General features: G+C 40.4%; 3 protein-coding genes across 3 annotated transcripts; all 3 read left to right on the forward strand.

The window, feature by feature from the left end:
• The first annotated feature begins 1,938 nt into the window (after nt 1-1,938).
• Nucleotides 1,939-2,826, forward strand: LOC108851101 (glutathione S-transferase T3-like). The gene has a single exon (XM_018624521.1). It carries the CDS (start codon nt 1,939-1,941, stop codon nt 2,824-2,826), a length of 888 nt encoding a protein of 295 aa, XP_018480023.1.
• A 1,598-nt stretch (nt 2,827-4,424) lies between these two features.
• On the forward strand, nt 4,425-4,880 carry LOC130511373 (uncharacterized). The gene has a single exon (XM_057008331.1). It carries the CDS (start codon nt 4,425-4,427, stop codon nt 4,878-4,880), a length of 456 nt encoding a protein of 151 aa, XP_056864311.1.
• Nucleotides 4,881-5,949: 1,069 nt separating this feature from the next.
• Nucleotides 5,950-7,501, forward strand: LOC108852442 (transcription factor MYB78). The gene is made up of 3 exons (XM_018625950.2): nt 5,950-6,220; nt 6,453-6,582; nt 6,711-7,501. The coding sequence occupies exons 1-3, from the start codon at nt 6,067-6,069 to the stop codon at nt 7,258-7,260; spliced, it is 834 nt and encodes a 277-aa protein (XP_018481452.1). The 5' UTR covers nt 5,950-6,066; the 3' UTR covers nt 7,261-7,501.
• The last annotated feature ends 5,327 nt before the right edge of the window (nt 7,502-12,828 follow it).

A 12,828-nucleotide genomic window follows, 5' to 3' on the forward strand; every position in this document is an offset into this window, starting at 1 on the left:
AATAGTAGGAACAAAAAGGAAAATAATTGATGGGAATAAAATTATGGGAATGATGAGGAACGGTTATTCCATATCAAATTTAGTGAGGAATAAATTTGTTCTTTAATTCTCTACAATAAAAGGAACGAGAAGGAATGAAAAGGAATGACTATTCCTAATGAATGGTAAAATTTGTTAGGAACATTAAGGAATGCATTATTCCTCTTCATTCCTTGGTCACCAGTTAGACCCTAAATCTCGAATACTGTGTGGTACATTAATCTAGTTAAAATGAGAAGGCATGTTTCTATCCATCAGAACCAGTCAAAGGGTCAAAACCTTAGTATTATTAATTACACAAAAGTAGACCAAACAAAATGTTAATTAGATTAGAATGGTATACTATATGGTTGAAAATTCCACTTTAGAAAGGAGGGTAAAAAATAATAATTGAATAATCACACCACTTATGCAGTGTTTTCCAGTCACTCTCTCAGACCATCCTTATCGGCGTGACTAAGGCCAGGCCCTTAGTCTTTTTGGGTCGAAAAATAAATCGAAATTGCTAAAGAACGGAGCAAAAAGGCCTTAAATAAGGTCTGGCCTTAGTTCGTTCTTAGGCGACGTGTCACGCTCTCATAGGGAGATGCAATCGAAGTGGTTTTGTTTGTTCGGTGTGTTTTGTCTCTCTCTTCTCGTCTCTCTCTTCTCGTTTTCTCCGCAACCGAAAGAGAAATCAAAAGCGATATCGAAAACGAAATCGAAAACAAAATCCAAGATGGCGAAGACCTGATCTTGAGTCGTTTCAATCCGCCAACTCCTCCTTCGTCTTCTCTCGACATCTATCTCTTTAAACCGGAAGCCAAAGTTCAGTCGTTTCACCTCCGCTCCGTCGTCTCAACTCCGCCTCTGAGAGCCAAAGTTCAGGCCTTTCACCTCCTCCTGCGTCTTAGAAAGGTATGTCTTTTAACCTCCTTTCTGATTTCGTAATAGGATCCTAGGGTTTTGTAGATTGGATGGCAAAAAAATCGTAATGATTCCTTGGTTGTTTGAAATGATTCTATGGTTGTTACTTGACGGCTCTGCCTTCGTTTCCGTTTAATTTTGCCATTGATTATATGATTATACGGTTCTCAAGTATAGGTTGTTTAGTATACATGATTATTGATTATACAGTTTAATTTTGCCATTGATTATATGATTATACATGATTATTGAGTATACGGTTTAATTTTGCCATTGAGTATACAGTTTAATTTTGCCATTCATTATAATGCATCAAGTTTGGAACGGTTTAGATAGTAAAACTAGTGATTGTATCTGCATAAGAAAATTTGATATTGTTTGGTACCGGTTAGATTATACAGTTTAATTTCTGCCATTAATTGTACAATTTAATTTCTGTCACTCTTGATGCAAATGGCGTTAGATACTTTTACTTTTAATGAACAAGAACAACCATTTCCAGTGAAAGTACACATGTTGTTAATGGTAGCTGAATATTATTAAATAGGTTAGGTTGTAGCAAGTTGAATGATAACTCTTTTGTAGATAGGTTTTTACTGGTGTGATAACTTCTGATTAGATGTTTATGGTTTGATCGTTTGGGTGTAAAGTGTAGTTTGATCTCCACTGCTCTGTTAGGAAGTTAAGTTTACTCTTGATTGTTGTTGCGTGTAGTTTGATCGTTAGGGTGTAAAGTCTAGTTTCATAGTTAATACTGAACCGGTTAGATTGTAGCAAGTTAATATTGTACTCGTGTAATAACTTCTGATTAGATGTTTCTTGTTTATGGTTAGCCATAATGTAGGATAGTTGATAGGTATTAACTCGTATTTACTCTTCACTTGTTCGTTTTAAACCCCATCCCATTCCCCTTAAATATACACTCTCACTTTCTAGCTTCTCTCATCTCAATCCGCTATCTCCTCTTAAATCTCTTCTCTCTTTCGTATCGGTATGGATTCAAGGAATCTTCATACTCAGTCCTCTAGTTACATGGGACTGCTTAACAGTCAAGAAGCAAGTGTTTTGAATGAAAACTTTCCTTATGAAAGTTTTCATTCAAGTGTAAACTATGGAGAATCAGAAATCCCCCCTTTCAATTCCCAACACTCTGAAGACACAGCAGTGGACAAACAAGTTCGACGCAAATGGACCCCTGCTGATGACGAGGTGGTTATCAGTGCGTGGCTCAACACTTCGAAGGATCCTATAGTTGGAAATTCTCAAAAGGGGGCCACCTTCTGGCAACGGGTTGCAGAGTATTATGCAGCAAGTCCTCATGGAGGAGAGGATGGTGAAAAGAGAGAGCATCTTCATATTAAGAAGAGGTGGCACAGAATCAATGATCATGTTTCCAAGTTCTGTGGAGCATACTCAGCAGCACAGAGACAAATTGCCAGTGGGGAGAATGACACAGATGTTCTGAAGAAGGCGCATGACATCTTCTTTGCTTGCCACAACATCAAGTTTAACCTCGAGCATGCGTGGTGTGTGCTCAGGCATGAACAGAAATGGCGTAGCCTCTGTCCTCCAAAAGCTAGTGGCAGTTCTAAGAGGACTAATTCCCAAACTTCAGCCACCAATGTTGGTGATCATGTTGGTGATCATGGTGATGAAGAGATCCGCCCTGAAGGGATCAAGGCCGCTAAAGCGAGAAAGTATGGCGCTAAAGGGAAGTCTGTTGCTGAGTATACCAGTCTTTGGGAAATGAAGAAGGAGGATTTGGCCATGAAGGAGAAACTATCAAAGCTGGCCATACTTGACACTCTCCTTGCCAAGAAAGAAGCATTAACTGAGGCCGAAGAAATGGTGAAGGATAAGCTTTTAGCCGAGTATTTCTGAAACAAGTATCCAGTGATCAATGTAGTTCCTGCCTTAGTAATATTTATGTTCCTGCCTTAGTAATATGTATGTCTTTAAATTTCTGTTTTATCAGTCATCCTATGATCAATGTAGTTCCGGTGCTCTTTGTTTTATCAATATTTAGTAATAAAAATGTCTTTGTGTTAGATGTGTTCTTTGTGTTCAAAGTACTAATAAGTCATTGTGTTCACTTCTCTAATAAGTAAGAATTATTCTTTTCTTCTCTGTGCAGGTTAAGTAAAAGATGGGAGTTGACTACAGCTATAGCCAGCCTTCACAGTCGGAGGACATATTTTGCAACGACATGGACAGTCACAACAGCGAGACAGATGATCTAATTCGACGTGACCAAGCTGAGTTGGCCTTACTTTCTCGTTCACCAGTCCAGTACCCTCCGCAGCCCGAAGTTGAGTTTGGCTTCCCGCAGGTGTGCTACTGTGGTGCTAAGCCTCAGGTTGCAACATCTCCGCTTGGTAGTAATCACCCAGGTAAGTCATGTTTTTAAGATTATATTGTGTCCTTTGCAATGTTTAACATCTCTAAATGGTCACAACAGGTAGGAGATTCTACACATGTGCGAATGTAGATGATGGAGAGTGTCATGTCTGGAAATGGTGGGATGATGCGGTGATGGAGGAGATGCGAGCCAGAGATATACACGTCCTTCAGCTGGCCGAAAAGGTTGACAATCTTGCCCTTATGACTGACTATGACACTGACCAGAAGGTGATTAGGCTCGAACAGATTGTCTCTGATTTAGCTAAGGAGAAAACGGTTTCTACGACTGACTATGACACTGACCAGAAGGTGGTTAGGCTCGAAAAGATTGTGTCTGATTTAGCTAAGGAGAAAATGGTATCTAGGAATGGGTTTGAGTTCTTTGTAGGTGTAAGCGTGCTTGTAATAGTTGTGCTAGGAATGGTGCTTATGTTTAAGTAGGAATGGGTTTGAGTTCTCTGTGATGTGTAATGGTTTGCCAGACTTGACTCGTTGTAATGCTCTTTTTATTTTCGGAATGTACTTGACTCGTTGTAATTTTGCTCGAAAAAAAACTCTTGTACGATTAAATGATGCGTTGTAATGCTCACGAGATGGGCTACTTTTCTTTCTTTCTTGCACGTTGGAATGTACTTTTCTTTCTTTCTTGCACGTTTCAATAGTCACAATGTGTACCAGTAAGTCACATGGGTTTGTTATTTACTTCCAAGAAGTCACAAGATGAAATACTATAGTATCACGGGAAAATCATAAGTTACCATATAAGTATGACACTTCTCAGTTCATTGAAATATGCTTCTTCTCTCAACGTTTCTTCTTTTCATAACATTTCCTCATTTCTAAAAATCTTTAATGGCTTCTTCTTCCCATTATCACTATCACAGAGAGGGTGATAAGGATGCAATTGATACCGTTTTTGATGATTTGTTTGAAAACACCGATGTTATTCCAGAACCCAAAGAGCGAAAAAACGTATTTTTATTGAGAGAAACCGGGAAGAAGGCGACAACAAACTCTGGCAAGATTATTTTAGTGAAACGCCAACATACGACCATAGTTTATTTCGGCGCCGGTTTCGAATGAACAAACCATTGTTCCTCCGTATTGTGCATCGTCTCTCAACAGAAGTACCATATTTTCAAGCAACTGAAGATGCAGCCGGACGCCGTAGTCTATCTCCCCTCCAAAAATGTACGGCAGCAATTCGTCGACTAGCATATGGTGGTGGGGCTGATACAGTCGACGAATATGTACGACTTGGTGAAACAACTGCTCGAAAATGTTTGCACAAGTTTACTGCCGGAATAATCCACTTGTTTGGCGATCAATATCTAAGACTTCCCACACCGGAGGATCTTGATCGACTTCTCCGCGATGGAGAAGAACGTGGATTTCCAGGGATGGTTGGAAGCATCGACTGTATGCATTGGGAGTGGAAGAATTGCCCCACCAGTTGGAGAGGAATGTATTCACGAGGAACCGGAAAACCAACGATGGTGTTGGAGGCGGTAGCTTCACATGATCTTTGGATTTGACACGCGTTTTTTGGAGCTCCAGGTACTATGAACGACCTTAATATTCTCGACCAATCACCTGTTTTTGATGACATTGTTGAAGGAATAGCTCCGCAAGTCAACTACTACGTCAACGGTAGGGAGTATAATTTGGCTTACTATCTCACTGATGGCATTTATCCGAAATGGGCGACTTTTATTCAATCTATCCGACTACCACAGGGTCCGAAAAATAGATTATTTGCTAAATACCAAGAATCTGTGCGAAAAGATGTTGAGCGTGCCTTTGGCGTCCTCCAAGCAAGATTCGCCGTGGTTAAAAATCCATCTAATCTATGGGATAAAGCAAAAATAAAAAATATTATGAAAGCATGCATCATACTCCACAATATGATTGTCGAAAATGAACGAGGTACGTATAATCTGCGTAGCTATTCAGAATTTATTGGAGAAGAAGGAGAAGGTGCATATACCATCGGTGAGGATTCAACTCTCGGTGAGACAATTGATCCTCTGAAAAGAATTCGGGATAACCAAGCTCATCAACAATTAAAAAATGATCTGATTGAAAATATATGGGATAAATTTGGACATCTTCCAAATAACATATAATTAATAAAATTGTATGATTCCTTTTATGTATTATTATGATGTTTCGATTTTTATTTTTAAACTTTGTAATAAAATGTTTGTTTTTTTTTTCTGTAATTTATCCTTTTATGTATTATTATGATGTTTCAAATTTTATTTTTAAACTTTGTAATAAAATGTTTGTTTTCTTTTCTGTAATTTATCAATTTCAATGTTAAATTTATCTTTTATATGTTTTATTATTAACTTCTCTCTTTATTTGTAATTATAAAAAAAATCACTAAGGGACAATACAAAGTCTCACCAATAATATACAATTAATCAATTGTCCTTTAACAAAGTCCCTAAACACACAACTAATAATAAAATATGCTAAAGGCTCAAATCTAAGGAACATTAATGATGCTCTCAGTCTTCTACTTATTTTCAAATATCCTTCTTAAAATATCACTTTGAAATTCTTTTCTTTTTTGGTCAAACACTTTGCAGTTCTTTATTCTCGCGTTCTTTCACTATATATAAATAAATCACATATTGCTTAATCACTTCAAATCTAATCCACATTTCACACCATCTCTCTCTCTTCTTTCTTTTCCCTCATTAAAATAAAAGAGAAATGGAAAATTACGAGAGAAACTTAAACTCACCAGCTCATGAAGAAGATTCTGATGTACGGAAAGGTCCATGGACCGAGGAAGAAGATGCTATTCTCGTCAACTTCGTCTCCATCCACGGTGATGCTCGCTGGAACCACATCGCTCGTTCCGCAGGTATCAATTAGTCACTAATCTCTAATATACACACGGGATCGGCCATGTGATGTGTATAGCAGATTTATAGATCCCATTTTTTTTAAAGAAAATTACATAAGTCTTTAAATTTATATACTTTTAATTAAACATTCATTAAATAGTTTACAACTTCCAAAATCTCAGGCCGACCTGTATACAGACAATTAAAAAGACGTAAGTGTTTCTCTAAAATATATGTTCAAACATGCAGGGCTTAAGAGAACAGGTAAGAGTTGCAGGTTAAGATGGCTCAACTACTTGCGACCAGATGTTAGACGAGGCAACATCACTCTCGAAGAACAGTTTATGATCCTCAAACTCCATTCTCTCTGGGGCAATAGGTATGTTACCAAAGATGCTAATGTAAATACTTGCTTCCCCATTTACTAGTTAACATTTTCATAGAAAATATTTATTTTTGTACGTTTGTTGATATTTGTTTGTTTATTGTTTTCTTAAAACATGAAAGGTGGTCGAAGATTGCACAGTATCTACCGGGAAGAACAGATAATGAAATAAAGAATTATTGGAGAACTCGTGTGCAAAAACAAGCTAAACACATTAGATGCGATGTTAATAGCAATCTTTTCAAGGAGACAATGGAAAAGGTTTGGATGCCTAGACTAGTTGAAAGAATCAACGCCCAGACACCATCTCCTACGTACGACACAGTGGAGTCAGTGATCACCGACCCAGGTCAATCTATTGACAAACCGACTCCCGTCGAACCGGGTTTTGTTTTAAACCCGGATCATCATCATCATCAATTCGTTCAGGCATCAGAACTGTCCGCAACATCTTCGAACTCGCCAGCTGAGACGGTATCGGACGTTCAAGACAAGGTAATCAACGGGTCTGGTTATGATCAGCAGGCGGGTCAAACGGGTTTAATGGAGTTAAACGATTGGGGCTGTGATGGTGGGGACAACATGTGGACCGACGATGAAAGTTTTTGGTTCTTGCAGGACCAGTTCTGCCACGAGACCGCATCCTATTCGTATAATTCAGGAACTATATGATTACGATACGTAACGAGGAATTCAATTGCGTCACGTTTGGTGTAATGTTCGTTCGTGCGTGCGTGATGCCAGTTTAGATACGGCCAGCTGGGTATACGAACCTTGACTTAATTTAATATGTTTTCTTTTTCCGTTTAAATCAAAATCTGATTATCACGTATGTGAGGATAACTGTGATTCGTGATCTATGTGAATTATTCAATATATAACGTTTTCTAATCGTCAGGGACTTACCCGAATCAGTTCATATTTGAGCTGGTCCGTTTTAGTTACAACAAAACATGCAAGTATCACGCTGATTAACACTCGTCAGAACATGACTTATTCTGTTACTTGATGTTAAACCATTGATTATTTAGAAAACCACCTTCGCGAAGATCAGATATAACCGAAAAAGTTAACACCTTTGTTTTATATCAACTTTCATTAAAAAAAAAAAGCCTTCATGAAAGTGATCTTGTTAGAACTCAACTTGGTTCAAACTGTTACAACACATGAGTTATTTCTGTATAAATTATTTTCTCAACATATTTAAGCACATATACAATTTGGTAGTCCAAAAGGCTCATAAACCTCATGTTAAATTTGCATGGTCGATTCAATTGATAAATAACGATAAAAACATAATATTATGCAAGGACTCACGTTGTTTATAAACTATCTTTGCAAACTTACAACAACAACAGAGGTTTACCAAAAAAACTTACAACAACAAATGATTCTTGACGATAATCCAATAAAACCTTTCATCCATATCGTTGATATTAAGCCCAACAGGGCTTCTCTCACAAGACCCACAGACAAGACACTGGGCTTTCCTCACATCAAGCCCAAACAGACTGTGACAAAAGGACAAAGCTCTGCAACGGTAACTAAAGCAGTCAACAGAGTAAAACAAGAAGACAAGCGCACGGTTATGCAACCGTACCAAACGCAGCTCAGCAATAGGTTTCAAGCACTGCAAGTTGAGGATAAATAGCTGTCAGAGCCAGGTGTCTCCGACACCTGTATTACATCTAGATTGTTCCTTTCACTTGTATAAATAAGAGCATAGAGCTCATTGTAAAGATCAAGTTATGAATGCATAAACTTCAGTAATATTCAGTAAAGTTAATCTCTTTCGAGTTTCCTGATACTACCCTTATGGTATCAGAGCCATGGATGGCAATCAAACTTCCGTTCCGGTCACGTCACTCACTATCACGCAGGTTGTCACTCTGAAGCTGAAAGAAGGGAACTATCTCTTATGGAAGCTTCAGTTTGAACAATTCCTGTCCAGTCAGATGCTCCTTGGCTACGTCACTGGAGCACAACCACGTCCTCCTCCTACAATCACCACGAGAAACGGAGATGAAGACGTTGTAGCTGCAAACCCTGAGTTCCTCAAGTGGACACAGAAAGATCAGCTTATACTCGCTTGGATCTATGGATCCCTTTCAGAAGATGCGCTCAAATCGGTCTACGGGCTTCATTCTTCTGAAGAGGTATGGCTTGCTCTTGCTAAGAAGTACAATAGGGTTTCTGCGACTAGGAAGCTAGATCTACAAAGGCGTATTCAGACAACTGTGAAAGGAAACAAAACAATGGCTGTGTACTTGTCTGAAATCAAGTCTCTTTGCGATCAGTTAGACTCTATAGGGTCACCTATTACTGAGCATGAAAAGATTTATGGAGTCTTAAACGGTCTAGGCAAGGAGTATGAAGCGGTAACTACGGTTATTGAGCACTCAATGGATGTGTATCCTGGTCCCTGCTTTGAAGATATAGTCCACAAGCTCACCGGCTTTGAAGATAAACTCAAGACTTATGAAGCATCGGTTGAAGCGACTCCACATCAGGCTTACTATACAAACAGAGGAGGTTACTCTGGTCGTGGAAGAGGTCAGTACAGAGGAGGTTACAGAGGAAGAGGTGCGTACTCAACCCAAGGAAGGGGCTTTCCTCAGCAGTTTGGTCAAAGTGCTAATCGTTCAGACACTCAGCGTCCTACGTGCCAGATTTGTGGGAAGTATGGTCATGCAGCTTTCAAGTGTTACAAGCGTTTTGATCAACACTTTGAAACCCCACCTCCCCCTCAAGCCAACGTTCTCATGACAACGAATCCTCAGAACCAAAATCCATATAATGGAGCAGAATGGTTTCCAGATAGTGGCTCGTCTCATCATGTCACTAACTCGGTTCATCATCTCGAAAACGCTCATGAGTACGGAGGCTCTGATCAAGTCATGGTAGGAAATGGTGAATTCCTTCCTATCACACACGTTGGGTCTGCTTCAATCCAGTCTGCTTCAGGTAACATTCCTCTGTCTGATGTTCTCATTTGTCCTGCAATTACCAAGTCGTTACTCTCTGTTTCCAAACTTACCGACGACTTCCCTTGCGAATTCACGTTTGACTCTACTAATGTGTATGTTAAGGACAAAGCAACCCACAGAGTTCTCAGTCAGGGAAACAAGGTTAAAGGCCTCTACCGTTTGGATGTTCCGAAGTTCGTGTCGTTCTACTCCAACAGACAACAAGCTGCGAGTGATCGAGTGTGGCACCTGAGATTAGGGCATCCGAATGGAGAAGTCTTGAAGCATCTATCTGCAATAAAGGCCATTACTTTCAATAAGACGGAAAAGTCATTGTGTGAAGCATGTCAAGTGGGCAAGACATGTAAATTACCTTTCTTTAGTTCTGATTTTCAAGCAAGTAGAATCCTCGAAAGAGTACATTGTGATGTTTGGGGCCCTGCACCTGTGATGTCTGTTCAGGGTTTTCGATTTTACATTGTATTCATTGACAACTTCTCTAGATACTGCTGGTTTTATCCACTCAAATTAAAGTCCGATGTGTTTCCAGTCTTCAAAATGTTTCAACAACAAGTGGAAAATCAGTTTGGTCAGAAAATCAGTGTTTTTCAGTCAGATGGTGGCGGTGAGTTTGTCAACAAAGAAATGGCAGCTCATCTGGCTTCTCACGGCATCCGACACTTCGTTTCCTGTCCTCACACCCCTGAGCAGAACGGGATTGCAGAGCGTCGTCACCGATACTTGACTGAACTTGGCCTCTCGATGATGTATCAAAGTCACATACCTCAAAACCTCTGGGTCGAAGCATTTTTTACAGCTGCCTTCCTCAGTAATCTCATTCCTACATCAGTTCATGCGAACAAGAAGAGCCCATTTGAGTTACTAACAGGCAAGGCACCTGTATATACGTCTCTCAGAGCTTTTGGATGTGCATGTTATCCTTATCTCAGACCGTACTCGAAGCACAAGTTTGATCCAAAGTCCTTACTATGTGTCTTCGTTGGTTACAATGAGAAATATAAAGGGTATCGTTGTTTTCATCCCCCTACTGGTCGCATTTATATAAATCGACATGTACTCTTTGATGAAAACAGATTTCCTTACAAGGAAACATATCAACATCTGCTTCCGCCTGCTACAACGTCCCTAATGTCTGCTTGGCGTCTTCAGTTCCCTCAGTTCCAAGCTCCTGAAGTACAAGAAGAGTCTCCAGTTAATGAAGATGTTGGCTTCTCAGCTCCTGTCATTACGCCTCAGGTTCCTGCAGTTAATCAGCCTGCTGCAAACTCTGAGAGCTCTTCCTTAGCAAGTTCAGACTCTACCTCATCTAGTGATGAATCTGATCAAGACGCTCAAGCTCCAGTAGTTCCACTTCCACCTCCAGCTAACACTCATCAAATGACTACGAGAGCCAAAACTGGAGTAATGAAACCTAACCCCAGATATGCTCTACTTGCTGTCAAAGGCATCCCTCAGCTCCCACGCAATCTTGCTGAAGCCCTTCAACACCCTGGATGGAATGGAGCCATGACAGATGAGTTTGATACGTGTGAAGAAACTGGAACATGGAGCTTAGTACCGAAGCCATCTGACGTCCACCCGATTGGTTGTCAATGGATTCACAGAGTAAAACTCAAAGCTGATGGAACGTTGGAGAAGCTGAGATCACGTTTGGTTGCTAAGGGTAATGAACAAGAGGAAGGAGTGGACTTTCTTGAAACTTATAGTCCAGTGGTAAGGACTGCCACTGTTCGTATGGTGCTCCATCTGGCAGTGATCAGAAGATGGAATATAAAGCAACTAGACGTTAAGAACGCCTTCCTTCATGGTGACCTTGCAGAGACAGTGTACATGCGTCAACCACCGGGTTTCGAAGACAAAGCGCACCCAGATTATGTGTGTCTCCTTCATAAAGCCATATATGGCCTTAAACAAGCACCTAGAGCTTGGTTTGATAAATTCAGCTCATTCCTCATTGAGTTTGGATTCGTCTGCGACACTGGAGATCCTTCACTGTTTGTTTATCAGAAGAAGAATGACATCATGTTCTTATTATTATATGTTGATGATATGGTTCTAACTGGGAGCAACAACAGCCTACTGGATCAGCTACTACAGTCTCTGAGAAAGCAGTTTCGAATGAAAGATATGGGCCCTTTGAGCTACTTCCTTGGTATACAAGCACAATTCACACCTACGGGATTGTTCTTGAACCAAGAGAAGTATGCAACGGATTTACTTGAAGCTGCTGGCATGTTGAATTGTGCACCTATGCCTACTCCTCTACCTTTACAGTTAGATCGAGTGCCTCACCAAGACGAGTTGTTCTCAGAACCGAAATACTTCAGAAGCTTGGCAGGCAAGCTTCAATATCTCACTTTGACTCGCCCTGATATTCAATTTGCGGTGAATCTTGTGTGTCAAAAGATGCATCAACCAACTGTCTCAGACTTTCACCTGTTAAAGCGAATACTCAGGTATCTAAAGGGAACACTGGCAATGGGTTTAACACTAGAGTCCGATTCAGACACTCAAGTCCGTGCATACTGCGACAGTGACTGGGGAGGCTGTCATGACACACGCAGATCGACAGGCGGCTTTTGTACATTTCTGGGCACAAACTTGATCTCCTGGTCAGCAAAGAAACAAGATTCAGTTGCAAGATCTTCAACAGAGGCTGAGTACCGAACACTATCTGATACTGCAGCAGAATTGGCCTGGATCAGTCTGATGCTTAAGCAGATTGGAGTTCCTCATCAGGACGCTGCAGAGATTTATTGTGATAACTTGTCTGCTGTACATCTTACAGCAAATCCGGTTCTTCACAAGAAGTCGAAACACTTCATGACACACTATCATTTTGCAAGAGAAAAGGTGGCTGATGGTTCTCTCATTGTGTATCATGTTCCTGCAGCTCAGCAAATAGCTGATATATTCACCAAGAGCTTACCTCAACAGAGCTTCTTTGATCTTCGTTACAAACTCGGAGTTGACTTGCCACCCACCTCGAGTTTGCGCGGGGGTATTAAGCCCAACAGGGCTTCTCTCACAAGACCCACAGACAAGACACTGGGCTTTCCTCACATCAAGCCCAAACAGACTGTGACAAAAGGACAAAGCTCTGCAACGGTAACTAAAGCAGTCAACAGAGTAAAACAAGAAGACAAGCGCACGGTTATGCAACCGTACCAAACGCAGCTCAGCAATAGGTTTCAAGCACTGCAAGTTGAGGATGAATAGCTGTCAGAGCCAGGTGTCTCCGACACCTGTATTA

Source organism: Raphanus sativus, chromosome 4, assembly GCF_000801105.2.
Source record: "Raphanus sativus cultivar WK10039 chromosome 4, ASM80110v3, whole genome shotgun sequence".
In the NCBI taxonomy this organism is placed as follows: domain Eukaryota; kingdom Viridiplantae; phylum Streptophyta; class Magnoliopsida; order Brassicales; family Brassicaceae; genus Raphanus; species Raphanus sativus.

Excerpts from the sequence above, each read along its gene's own strand:
- LOC108851101 (XM_018624521.1), top strand. The coding sequence starts at position 1,939 with ATGGATTCAAGGAATCTTCATACTCAGTCCTCTAGTTACATGGGACTG.
- LOC130511373 (XM_057008331.1), top strand. The coding sequence starts at position 4,425 with ATGAACAAACCATTGTTCCTCCGTATTGTGCATCGTCTCTCAACAGAA.
- LOC108852442 (XM_018625950.2), top strand. The coding sequence starts at position 6,067 with ATGGAAAATTACGAGAGAAACTTAAACTCACCAGCTCATGAAGAAGAT. Across the intron at positions 6,221-6,452 it reads CCACATCGCTCGTTCCGCAG|GGCTTAAGAGAACAGGTAAG; the intron begins GTATCAATTAGT and ends TCAAACATGCAG. Across the intron at positions 6,583-6,710 it reads CATTCTCTCTGGGGCAATAG|GTGGTCGAAGATTGCACAGT; the intron begins GTATGTTACCAA and ends AAAACATGAAAG.